Source organism: Oratosquilla oratoria, chromosome 3 (genome assembly GCF_046742065.1).
Source record: "Oratosquilla oratoria isolate Oo_2021 chromosome 3, ASM4674206v1, whole genome shotgun sequence".
NCBI lineage: Eukaryota > Metazoa > Arthropoda > Malacostraca > Stomatopoda > Squillidae > Oratosquilla > Oratosquilla oratoria.
The window spans coordinates 33,404,286-33,416,686 of NC_134779.1; the positions used below are offsets into that span (position 1 = coordinate 33,404,286).

The following is a 12,401-nucleotide window of genomic DNA, read 5'->3' on the forward strand; positions in this document are numbered from 1 at the left end:
ATGTCACTTCCTTCGTCTCGAAATTTCTTGGTCCACTTTTGCACTTGACGCACTCCAATTCCCACACGAGTAGCAATATCTTTACACTTATAACCCTCCTTATAGAGGGTTATGATTGTAACAACTGTGTCTCTTTCCAGCTCTTTACCACTTCCCATTACGGAGATATCAAGGCACAAAAACAGAGACCACCGCAAAAAAAAAGACTACTCTCCGTGAGAGATGTTTAGAAAGTGACTCCATGTGACATCGAGTGCGCCTAAACAGAGTTGCCAAATAGTGTGTATTGTCTCGGCTAAATACGGGTACAAACGCTAGCATTGAAAAATAGCGAAAAGTTTGGGTGGAAAGTTGTATTTTTCGCATGTTTTGAGTTTAGGGGAAAGTTGGGGCGCCTATAATTTTGCGCCCAAACTTTTCGCGGCCACTGTATATATATATATAAACATACACATGCTACAACTCTATGGACACCCAGCACAAAAAAGAATATAGAGAAATTAAAAAGAATTCAGAGAGCAACAACAAAGATGTCCCCAACACTTTCAATATTGACATACGAACAAAGATTGTCTAAACTGGAACTACCAACCCTGGAACAAAGAAAAGAAAGAGGAGATCTACTGACCATTTACAGAATCATGAAAGGCATGGATGTCCTTGACAGAAAAGACTTATTAAAGTGGGATAAAAGAAAAACAAGAAGACATGAAAAGAAACTCAAAAAGGATAGTTAAAGAAGAGATCTGGAAAAAATAAATAAATAAAAAATCCACACAGAGTGGTACATGTCTGGAACAAATTAGACAAAACAATAGTGTGTGCAAACACCATACAAGAACTTAAGAACAAACTAGATACTGTGAGATACAAAGATGGGTCACTACAAGCATGGCTCCCCTTCCTGTATAATAAAACTAGGTAAATACAAATACCCATGCAGTGGGTCTGCCAACTTTGAAAGATCAAAGAGAAAGATGATACAATTATAGTATTCAGGTCACTAAATGGGATAGACTACACTGAGAGATGAGACCTCTTGATAATAAATAGGAGGGCTTTATGAGGTCATGAAACCATGTAGTATTTCTTAATTACTTTGTCAGGGATGAGAGGGAGGGTATTCAGGGATGGAATGGGTGGGAATGATTTTATGCCTTTTTCTTTTTGGCTACCTCCCTTGTAAGGGGGAAAAACCCTTGGTATATGTATGTATGTTAGGGATGAAATTAAGAAATACTACATGCATAAAAGATGTGAAGAAATACAGTTTTCCATATAGATACATGATGATGATATGGTTTAATGTCACAAACTCCCCCCTATTGGGAGGCTAGGATGGTGACCCTTACAGAGGACTTTGTAGTGTGGAATTCATTGAACTACGCCCTTGGTTCAACTTTGCTGATAGCAGGGTTTGAGCCTCCACTCTTGAGCTTTGCCGCAAGCTACAACGCCCTAACCCGCTTGGCCAGCGAGCTTCCATGTAGATACATAAATACTTGGAATAGCTTAGAGGGTGATATAACCCAATATGGAACAATACATGAATTTAAAATTAAATATATCAACCAGAAATTAAGAATGTATAATTCTTACATTGTCTGTATTCATGTTGGAACCATACATGAACTTTAAGATAGGTGTCATAAATTGGAGAGTAGGAGACGGGATCCCATGAGCATTGTTCTTTTCCTGTATACAACAATTAGGTAAATACATGTTATGAATCAAATCTCTTACTGACACATACCTATGGATTCCTTTGGTTGATCCTTTTCCATTGCCTCATCGCTATCTTTCTCTCTTTCTTCAAATTTGTCCTGAAAATAGAAAGGTTTACAAACATGTACAATTGTTTTATTTCACTTGGATTATATATTTCAGTTTAGCTACAACCAGCCAATTCTAATCAGCTAAGGGCATGTATAATCTTGAGTACCCATTCCAATACAGAAGTCAGTTTATACGTTATCAATTAATCTGTTGCACCAAATCTCTCTTGCAGGAGACTCACAGCACCCAAGTAAATGGCAACAGCCACCAGATTGGCCTATAAGTCACTCAAAGAAGAAATACTGTGTCTCTGGCTGTGTATGGTTCGGGCAGAACAGTGTATGATGAGGTGTTCTGTGTCTTTTGTATGATGGTTGCATATGAAGCAGTTTCTTTCTGTGGCCATACCTATTCTGTGTTGGTACTGTTTGAATGATGGATGGTGACCTGATTGTAGTTCTGCTAGTGTGGTTCTTGCTTCTATTGGGAGTGATTTTCTGTGGGGGCTAATGTTTGGATGGGTTTGATGAAGTAAGGAGTTCAGAAAACAGGGACTAAAACAGCCTCAGTTTATTGGATGCCAACATCATATTCTCAACCTGGTACTACGACATAAAGAATTCCTTTTTCCCAACAAAATCATGGTCACCCTGCATCAACTATAATTTCATTGAAGATATTTTGGCAGACTATGAGGAAAAAAGCCTTTGGTATACGTATGTAAGTATGAGGACTTACAAAATAGTTATTCTGGCACAGAAATAATGCCAATACGTGAAAACCCTAGATGGAGAGACGACTCTTTTTGAACTCTGTGAAGCATATAATTTCTATCAGATGGATGGAAAATGGCCTTGTATGAAATGCGAGAAGCTGTCCTCCCTTCACAGTGACAGGTGGAATTCATGGGCAATTATGCACAGATTGCTTTTCTTTTCCTTCCAAAATGGAGAGATCAGCTGAAAGCTATTTGTGACTTCATCACAACTATATGGGGAAAAGCATGGCTCTCAAATCATCATTATTCAGAAAGCACTTGCAATGAGGTGCATGCTGCTGTCTCTGGATAGAGGAAAACTCAGTGTTTGATATGCTTCATTCAAATATTGTGGAAAAGAGCTGTGAAGCTGATGGAAGACCTTCACAGCACTTGCAAAACTGACAAATATCTTAAAAGCAAGTTCATACACAGTAATTTACGAATTCAAAACCAATTTTTAAAGTTTACTGTGTGTTCTATTCATTTACATATAAAATTTTTGTAAACAGCAGAATTTTCTTTTGATGTTTCAGCCTACATCATCTTCTCAGGTATGTGAATTTTCTTTCACAATTTGACAAAATGAAAGGCATTTTTGTGAGTTTTAGGAAAAAGTTCATTGTTTGCCATCACAGGCTTTACCTGAAAAAAGTCATAACCCTATTCTATATCCATTCTCCCATTCACTGCCACTCGAGACTTAGTGGAGTCATATCTGGACACATACATACATACATATACCAAGGCTTTTTCCCCCTTACAAGGGAGGTAGCCAAAAAGGAAAATGCATAAAATCATTCCCACCCATTCCATCCCTGAATACACTCCACACCCCTCCACCCTCCCTCTTATCTTAGCACCTTCTGGATGACGGGTCATCCCTGCACCTTGTCCACTGCCCTGGGTCAGAAGCAGTGTTGCAAGACACAGCACATCCACAGCAAGGCTGCTTCATTAAATCGGCGACCCCCCCTCTCCATCCCCCCATTGCATAAAAGGAGAAGACGGGGAGAAATCCCTTCGGGATGCGTTAAATTTTGCTCACACATACTACCTCACCCCCAACCCATTCCACCTCATGCACAACATCATCCATATACAACCATTCTCCATTCACCCGTCTTCTGTCCTCTCCCGTCCTTCCTCAACAGACATTCCCCTCTTCCCCAAAGCCCCCTTCACCCTATCCATCCACCTCATCCTAGGGCGTCCCCTCATCTTCACTCCCTCTACATCTGCCTTCCATACATCTTTTACTAGTCTTTCTTCACTCATTCTTTCCATGTGTCCAAACCATCCTAATACTCTTTCATCAACCCTATCTCCGAACTCCCTTTCCACCCCCGTTCTTCTCCTCACCTCCTCATTTCTCACTCTATCTAGCCTAGTAACCCCCATCATACTTCTCAGACACCTCATCTCAAACACATTCAAACTCCTTTTCTCTTCCTCTCTTATGTTCCATGTTTCTGCCCCATACAGTGCTGTTGGCACAATCACTCCTTCATACAGTCTCCTCTTAGCATCCATTCCCAAATGTCTATTCCTCATTACACTCTTCAATCCACCAAGGCATTTACTCGCTTCTCTCAATCTACATTCTACCTCCACCTTCACTCCACCTTTTCCTGCCACATTTGCACCCAAGTATCTAAAACTATCCAATTCCTCCAGTCGCTCTCCCTTAATGCTCACTTCCAGTCTACTGCCAATTTCACCCCTTGTACACCTCATCACCTTACTTATACCCACATTTATCTTTAGCTTTCTTCTATCACATACTCTCCCAAACTCTGTCACCAACTTCCTCAGTCCCTCCTTCAATCCTGCCACAAGCGCATTGTCGTCAGCAAATAACAACTGGCTCACCTCCCACTTTTCTCCATTTTCTTTAACCATCTCCAATCCCTGACCCACTACCCTTGCATTTACCTCTCACACTACCCCATCCATGTATAAGTTGAACAGCCAGGGCGACATAACGCATCCTTGCCGAAGTCTATTAAATTTCAGGGACATGAACTCTTCACTACATTCATAGACATTATATGATTTTATTCAACTTCACTCAGGAATGCTACCTTTGCTGAAGAGGTTGACAAAGTGCTTGTATGGAAAATAAGTTAATTAAAACCAAAGATCATGAAGAAGACAAAGGAAGAAAAAAAATATAAATATATATTGTACCTGGTGTTTGCCATATGTTCTTGAATTTCCTACCAAACACAGCTACAATGTCAACAGAAATCACAAGACTAACCTCTTTGACATCCTGGTTCTCCTGTGGCTCCTTTTCAAGTGGATTCTCTTCAGTCCAGAAGTTTCTGCTTGAAGGGGAATCTGTCCCCAAGGCTGTATCTACCAACGATTCACCAATGGCAAAGTGGATCTCAATCTCATTTGTCTATAAAAAAAAAATAATAATAATAAAAAATAAATAAATAGATGACCATTAGGTAGACCCAGGTACAGATGGATGGATGGAGTCAGGAAGGATGTGGAGAGGGTGGCACCAAGAGAGGACTGGAAAGAATTGGCAGAGGATAGAACCATCTGGAGAGGCATAGTGAAAACAGTGAAGGGCTATCTGGCCTGAGAACCAGCAGAGTAAGTAATATTTAAACAGAAAAATGAAAATAAATAAATAAAAAACAAGACTGAAAGGAGAGTATTATTACACAAATATTCCCAATTTCGGTATTCTATGAATGTAAGCTGAACACCACTTTAAACAATAGATTGTTTTACTAACCTCTTTTCCTTGTAAAAACATAGACTCAAGTACCCTCTTCCTAAGTGGAAAGTCAGCCTGGCCTACAGATAAGTAGCCAAGAGTGGCAATGGCTACCTCACGCACCTGTTGACGAAGAGACATTAACTAAGGTTTTGGATAACAGAGGAAGCCAAGACAGAAAAAGGGGAGACAAGGCACAGAAGTTTGTAAGAATGCTATGGTAAGGGTTGGCAAAATATGTGAGCCACAGAGGAGACTGGGAGAGTTTGTACTTTGAATGACTGATGATGATGAAAGGTAAAAGCATTGGTGTAATCCTACTAGACACAAGCAGGGACCAATGACAGGCACCCACATGAAGTGACCTTGTAAGACGGATGTCAGAATCATTTCCTTGATACTGGTTTCCAGCCAGCAAGACTCAAGGCAACAATGTCCACCATCACCACCACTTACCACCACCATCATCATGATAGATCCTTTGTTGATGAATAACACATGCCATATTATTATGTTGTAAAACATTCTGACAAATATTACATATATATGGTTGATGTTACCTACAGACACCAGGGGGACTATAGTAATGAATGAAATACATTTAACTTTATGTTTTTTTAATGGTCATCTCTTTGTAACATGTCCCAAGAAATCATTGACAAGTAATTACCTTAAACAAGGATTACCCCCCTCCCAACAACCTAATTATATTTACCTAATTGTAAATACAATCAAGTTGTATTTACCTAATGGTAAATACAAACCCCCAATTAAAACTGGGTCATACCAAGCTTCATCTACTCTTCCTAATCAAGAGCGTTCCTACCTTTGAGGGTAATTTGTTGTTGTTCTTTATTGTCTCCAGATTCTTGACAAGGGAATGGAATGACGGTTTTTTGTCCTCCTCACTGCCTTCCTCCAGCGGAAGGGGACTCTGTCTTGCCATGTCCCCAATAGCTCTCACTAAATTGTTCTGAATAGGATTGTTGTCCATTGCAAGTTGTGTTACTGAAGAAGAAAAGAAGAATTGTATAATGAGTTAGAGAACAAGTCTTAGTCCAACTTTTTCATCAATCAGTTAATCAATCCACTGCCGAGGATCCATGTCCTTCTGGTAAATGGCAACAGCAACAGCATAATCAGCACATCTCAAGAGAGAGACGGAGAAAGCGGGGGGAATAGAGAAAAAAGGAAGGAAAGAAAAATGGAGAAAGAAAGGAGGGAAATGAAAAGGAGATGAAAAAGAGGTAGACACTGAACTTCCTCTTTACTTAACCGAATACTTACACAACAAGTGTACAGCAGTTTCAAACAGGGGCCAATCCTCCAACACTACACCAGATCTTCGCATTGTATTGATGCTGTACCCAAAGCTATAGCCAAGAGCAAGAACAGAGCTCTCTTGGCTTTCGACTCTCTTGAGTGTGTATGAAGAGAGAAAAAATACATATATTTAAAAAATAGTCATGAACAACAGACTAGGAAGACATAACTTCAAAGTGTTCTAATTTCAATGAGCTTTCAGCAATGAAAGATATTGTACCACTATTTCAGTATTCTGTGATATTCCACTAGAGCAAAACCTTAGACAGGTAGTTTCCCATTTTCAATCAATTATTCTATACAGGTCTATGCTTGGGCTATATGTGTATCACAATTTTCAATGACTTGTATAAATAGTATAATTAGAATACTCTTTCGTACAAGCTCTGATCCAAAGACTCACCATGTCCTTCAGTTTGGTGAGCGGGGTGACCAATTTGTCAAAGTGCTTCAGTGGCAAGTGACCAACCACCACACCAAACAAATGAGCAGCAATCTCGCCACTGTAGCCCCCACGGAAAACAAATTTCTAGTGGATCAAATGCAGAGCTATTGTATATTATCAATACAGATAAACATAAGTTTAGAAATAAGGAATTTAAGCAATTTTTCTTTATTAAAGATGACAATATGATAAAATTCAATAATTACTTAGGATAGCCATAAATCTAAAGGTAAGAATAATTTTCAAGTGGCTATGCTGGGATGGGGCAATCAAGTCATACCTTAATCCAGTCAATCTTATCTGAGTAATAAGAAATGAGAACTTCAGGTGCTACAGCGACAACCCTGAGTATGGCCTCTAAGCCATATGGACACCAAGCATCAGCCGCTAACTCCGCAATTCCAATGTACCTCATCACTGGCGAAGGACCTATGAAAGGAAATTATTTCTATACATTTTAATTATATTTAAAACAATTTGAAGTATTTAAAAGACTGTATGTACCAAGGACACACTCTCCCCTTTTGTGAAAGTGTAGTTGAGCCAACATTATCCCCATAAACACTTTCCTCCACTCTACCACACACTCACCAACGTCATCACTTACCAGCGGTAACTATCCTCCTTCCTTCTCTAGCACCATGTCACTCCTGACACCTGACCCACCACATTCCCAAGCTCAAACTCACTTTTACCTTTCAATTTAGTTTTATTTAACACTAACATATCCATCTTTCTACTTATAAACATACTACCAATCCCTTCCCTTTCACTCTTATCTGTGACACATCTGGACACATTTAATGACCAAAATGCTCAGGTTCTGATTGGAGCCCTCTTCCTCCTCCCTGATGTTTTTATGGACATAAAAGAATGTTGCATAACTGCTCTGTTGGGGTGCCACTCAAATTCCTAAAGTATTGACTGTATATTACAATATATTTCAAATGCATACATTCAAAAAATCTGAGAATATACTTACTCCTTTTAACATTTCCAGAATTTATATCTCTTTCATGTTTTTCCACTATATTTCGGATGAGATGACCGACTGCTGGTGGATCAATCCACATGAGTTGGTCCTCATCTTTTCTCTTGTCACCAGCCTCGATGCTCAGACAGTGCTCATGGTACCGCAGAATCTGAGTGAAATATTCTAAATCTAGTATCTAGCACTTTTGATGATACAAAAAGAAAAAACTTCTGTTTTTTCATTTTCTCTCTCTCAAGACTTAAAGTACATGTACAAGCATACTGTGAAGTTGCCAATAACCCACAACCTCAGGTTTGGTTTAGAATATGCCACAGCATTATGAATGGAACCCATAAAAAAAAAAAAAAAAAAAAAAAAAAAAAAAAAATAGAATAACACAAAAGAAAAGAAATGGGAGGAAAGAACCAACACAAGATGAATCTAGTATACATGGTTTATCACATACAAAGACAAAAGACAATGGAATTACTATTAATAATGCATTCACACAGAAGATGACTACATTGAGTTGTGAACTGACAGTCTATACCACGAGTGGGGAACAATTTTTGGTGTGGGTGCCAAAATTAGCCAAATCTTTGATACAGCATTTTCTCATGTGACAATGAAGTAAAATTTTAAGCCTATGTATGAGTATGGGTCTCTTCCCTTCATCCTCTTAGGCCCCAATCTGACGCCAGAGCAGTATGCACATGTTAATGGTCAAACAAAAAATGCTGGAGATTTATTGGTTATTTTTTTTAATGCAGCTCTGGGTTTCACATGTCGGAAAAAAGTTGTTAGTATGTCGGGTTTGCCATACGTGTTCAAGGGCTGTCTACCCCTGGTTTATACTTGTGTCGTCATACTTGAGCCAAATTCCTCTTCCTACAATTCACATCTCTCCCCATTTTAAGAAAATGTCTATACAATGCATCTAAAAACTATCTATATACACATATTCATCTATTTACGTGTGTTCTAGTTATGCATCTTCACTTAAGTATGCAATGCAATACTAGAAATGTATTTAAAATTTAATTTTTCAAATCACTTTTTTATGTTTTCTGGGGGATCTACATTTTCAAATCTTTCCCTGGCAACCCACATACCACCAAGCAGCTGCCCAGTATACTACCTGCTTTAATATTTATCACTGTCATATTAGAACAAGGATATGTTCATTCATAATACATTATGTATTTATTTGCAAAATAAATTAATTATTGCGACATAATAGGTGACGTTTCACCCCCTTCCCATACCTATAGTATGTGTAACTCTAGGGGAATCTTCTCCAATTTCTATTTGTGCGATGTTATTGTGTGACACACACACACACACACACACAAAAAAAAAAAAATTAAATAAGATAAAATAAATAAAATAAAATAAATAATATCAATAATATATATATATATATATATATATATATATATATATATATATATATATATATATATATGTATATATATATATATATATATATATATATATATATATATATATATTTTTTTTTTTTACGTAAAAAGATGAATACCTCTACCAATAGGCTTCTTTCCCCTTAATACTGTAGTAAATAATGCTCACTTGTTCCATTACAACTAAGGAGAATGGAATAGGTTGATTTCCTGACTCATGCCACCTGGTCTTGGGTAATGAATTGATTCGCTCCAAGACATAGCAGATCATATCAGAAAAGTTTGGGGTGATATGCTCCGGGGTTCCATCTTTCCTTTCTCCAACTGCCTTGTACAGCTGTCTACGTGCCTCAATGCGTATATCATCGTGGCTACAAAGAAAATATATTATTGTCTGTTAGCTTTACAGATCAAGCTGATCTCATGTAATATATATTTATTTTGAATACAAAACAAAATTCTATCGAAGCAATTTTCGTGACAAAATTGTGACAGTACTTACTCGTCACCAGCAGCAATCATAAGGATGAACCTTGACGGAATGTGGTCATATGGGAACACCGAGGACGCATAGTGAACTGCAGTTCGCCGAAGTTGTGCATTATGGTGGAGGACGTGTTCTGTCAAGAGTATGCAAAGCTGGTTCTGACTCTCAAGGCTGAGCTGTTTACAAACTGGTGCAACCATTGAAAGGGCTTCCTGAACAGCTAACAGGACATCACCTTGTTCTTGTGTAAGGGCGGTCATGAGTGTTTGCAAGTAGTGTAATTGAGAGGCATGGGACAACAGGAGATTTGGAATTTTCAAGGAAAGCTTAGCCAAGGCACCATATGCCAGTGAACGCAGTTTAGGATCACTCATTTCTTCTTCAATGACCTTTACTGTTCCACTAAATAATACACTTCCAACCGGGCTTAATTTTTCCGTCTCAGCATTAAATGCTACGTGGTGAAGGAACATTACGCCCTGCTGTTTTAGCTTACTATTAGAATTCTGTCCCCATAGGCACTCAAAGAACACTTTGACAGCTAATGGAGTATAGTTTGCAGCCTCTCTTGACTTTAGCAACAATGGCATCAGTTTCAGCCTAATACGTGTGTTGGCAGGGTTTTTGAATTTATCAGTAGGTGTCCTTTCTCTCGGGGTGAGAGTGCCAAGAAACATGAGATATAGGGATGATATAACTCCGCTACTATTCCAATCCACTGTACTATCATTCCTTCGAATTTGCAAATCAGCAGCATTGGCAACAGCGAACCTTGTGTCTGCAGCAGCGATTATTAGTGGAATGACAATTGTGGAAGGAAGCAAGACACCTGTGCTCAAGAACTTGACAATTGCCAGTTTCATCTGTTCCAGCTGCTCGGGTTTTGGTGGGCTGTCTCCCATGACTCTCTTGAAGCCACTGGCACTCATGCCCGCTGGGACCCCGGCAACAGAAGACCCACTACTGCTTTCCTGGGCGCCTTCTGCAGGCCTCTGTTGCTGGGCAAGGGGTGTGGCACTGCAAGGATATAATTGGCTATACTGTATTAAGCAACAAGAAAACAATATTTGAGGTCAGTTTTAGAGCCACTGCATCATTGTTGTGAAAACATGGTAAAAAACAGACTGTATAAAACTCAGGTAGTTTATATCCCATATCAAGTGTGATTTTATGTGAGGAAGAGGATGCATAAATTATTATTTTTTTGTAGTAGTAAGAGAGGCATGTGAGAAGTATTTCTGTGATTTTGTGGACTTAGAGAAGGCATATAAGGTTGACACAAGTTTTATGAAGCATGTTACAAAAATTCACCTTACTTATAACATACACAAGATTCATATCCATCATAAAAGCACTTCACTGCCCCCCTCTAATTTTTTGCTGTGTGTGCAGAAATTTACTTGTATGCAAACTTTGCCTTCTCTGAAAGGTTTGTGTGTACCCATGCTCGAGTTAAAAGAGGGAAAGTTACCATATTTTTAGAGAATTCATAGGCTGATGTTAGGGTGGAACTTCTTTACTGAATGGATTTTAATATAATTTGGAAACCATGTGTGCATACATTTTTTCTTTATGTGTACCAGTTGTAAAACATATGTGCACGTGAACAGCTTAGAGAGAGTGTTGCTTCTTACATAAAATAATAATTACTGCCTCATTTCACTGACTGGAAACCAACAGCTCCATAATGGCTGGGAGCAGTCCTTGTGTCCTAAAAATCTTTGGAAAGAACTCTTGTCTGTGCTGTATTAGTGTAGGGCTGTTTCTATGTCAATGGCTGATAGGAGTAGGAGGGGAGCAGGTGCCAGTAGTCAGCTCTCCTTATGTGAAATGGAGAAGAAAATACAGAGAGATAGAGAGAGAAAAATATCTCTGGGTTAGCCCAGAGACCAAATGTCAGCACCTCTAGATGGGAGTGAGGAAGTTGGTGGGGTATGAAAATGGGTGAATGGGAGATACATATTCTCTCCAATATCCATTTTGCAGGACCAATACTTGTAAGTATAGTACTTGTTGTTGGACCCTCTTCCTACACGCAGAACACAAATTTGAAGCCATTTTGAAGATGTGTAAGCCAAACATCAAAACCAAAATATATTACTTACCCATATGACATGAGGAGAACATCCACCATGAAGTCTAGGAGCAGTTTTGAAATTTGTGGATTGTCACGGAGTCCCAAAAGTGAAGCTGCTTTCTCAGGACTTTCAGGTTGTTTGACATGTCCAAGTACAGGAATTATCAACAAAAGCAGACTGAAGTAAAACAAATAAGATACATAGATCAGAACCATGTAAATAAAGTCAATACCAAATAACATGTTACATACATACATACATATACCAAGGCTGTTTCCCCCTTACAAGGGAGGTAGCCAAAAAGGAAAAGGCATAAAATCATTCCCACCCATTCCATCCCTGAATAAACTCCACACCCCTCCACCCTCCCTCTTATCTTAGCACCTCCTGGATGACGGGTCATC

The 12,401-nt window shown here is 38.8% G+C and overlaps 2 protein-coding genes across 5 annotated transcripts in view; one reads left to right on the forward strand and one right to left on the reverse strand.

Moving 5' to 3' along the window:
• The window catches only part of LOC143021382 (glycine receptor subunit alphaZ1-like), a 206,593-nt gene that overhangs the window by 100,003 nt on the left and 94,189 nt on the right, over positions 1 to 12,401 (forward strand). The window lies entirely within an intron of this gene.
• LOC143021361 (proteasome adapter and scaffold protein ECM29-like) overlaps positions 1 to 12,401 on the reverse strand; it is a 67,628-nt gene that overhangs the window by 35,541 nt on the left and 19,686 nt on the right. For all 3 annotated transcript variants that reach the window (XM_076178804.1, XM_076178800.1, XM_076178811.1), the window contains exons 5-15: positions 12,025 to 12,174; positions 9,935 to 10,936; positions 9,602 to 9,803; positions 8,021 to 8,180; positions 7,319 to 7,467; positions 6,997 to 7,122; positions 6,558 to 6,687; positions 6,097 to 6,278; positions 5,289 to 5,393; positions 4,797 to 4,940; positions 1,754 to 1,823 (exon numbers count right to left, since the gene is read on the reverse strand). In XM_076178804.1, the coding sequence (XP_076034919.1) occupies positions 1,754 to 1,823; positions 4,797 to 4,940; positions 5,289 to 5,393; positions 6,097 to 6,278; positions 6,558 to 6,687; positions 6,997 to 7,122; positions 7,319 to 7,467; positions 8,021 to 8,180; positions 9,602 to 9,803; positions 9,935 to 10,936; positions 12,025 to 12,174 (2,420 nt within the window). The remainder of the gene's footprint in view (positions 1 to 1,753; positions 1,824 to 4,796; positions 4,941 to 5,288; positions 5,394 to 6,096; positions 6,279 to 6,557; positions 6,688 to 6,996; positions 7,123 to 7,318; positions 7,468 to 8,020; positions 8,181 to 9,601; positions 9,804 to 9,934; positions 10,937 to 12,024; positions 12,175 to 12,401) is intronic.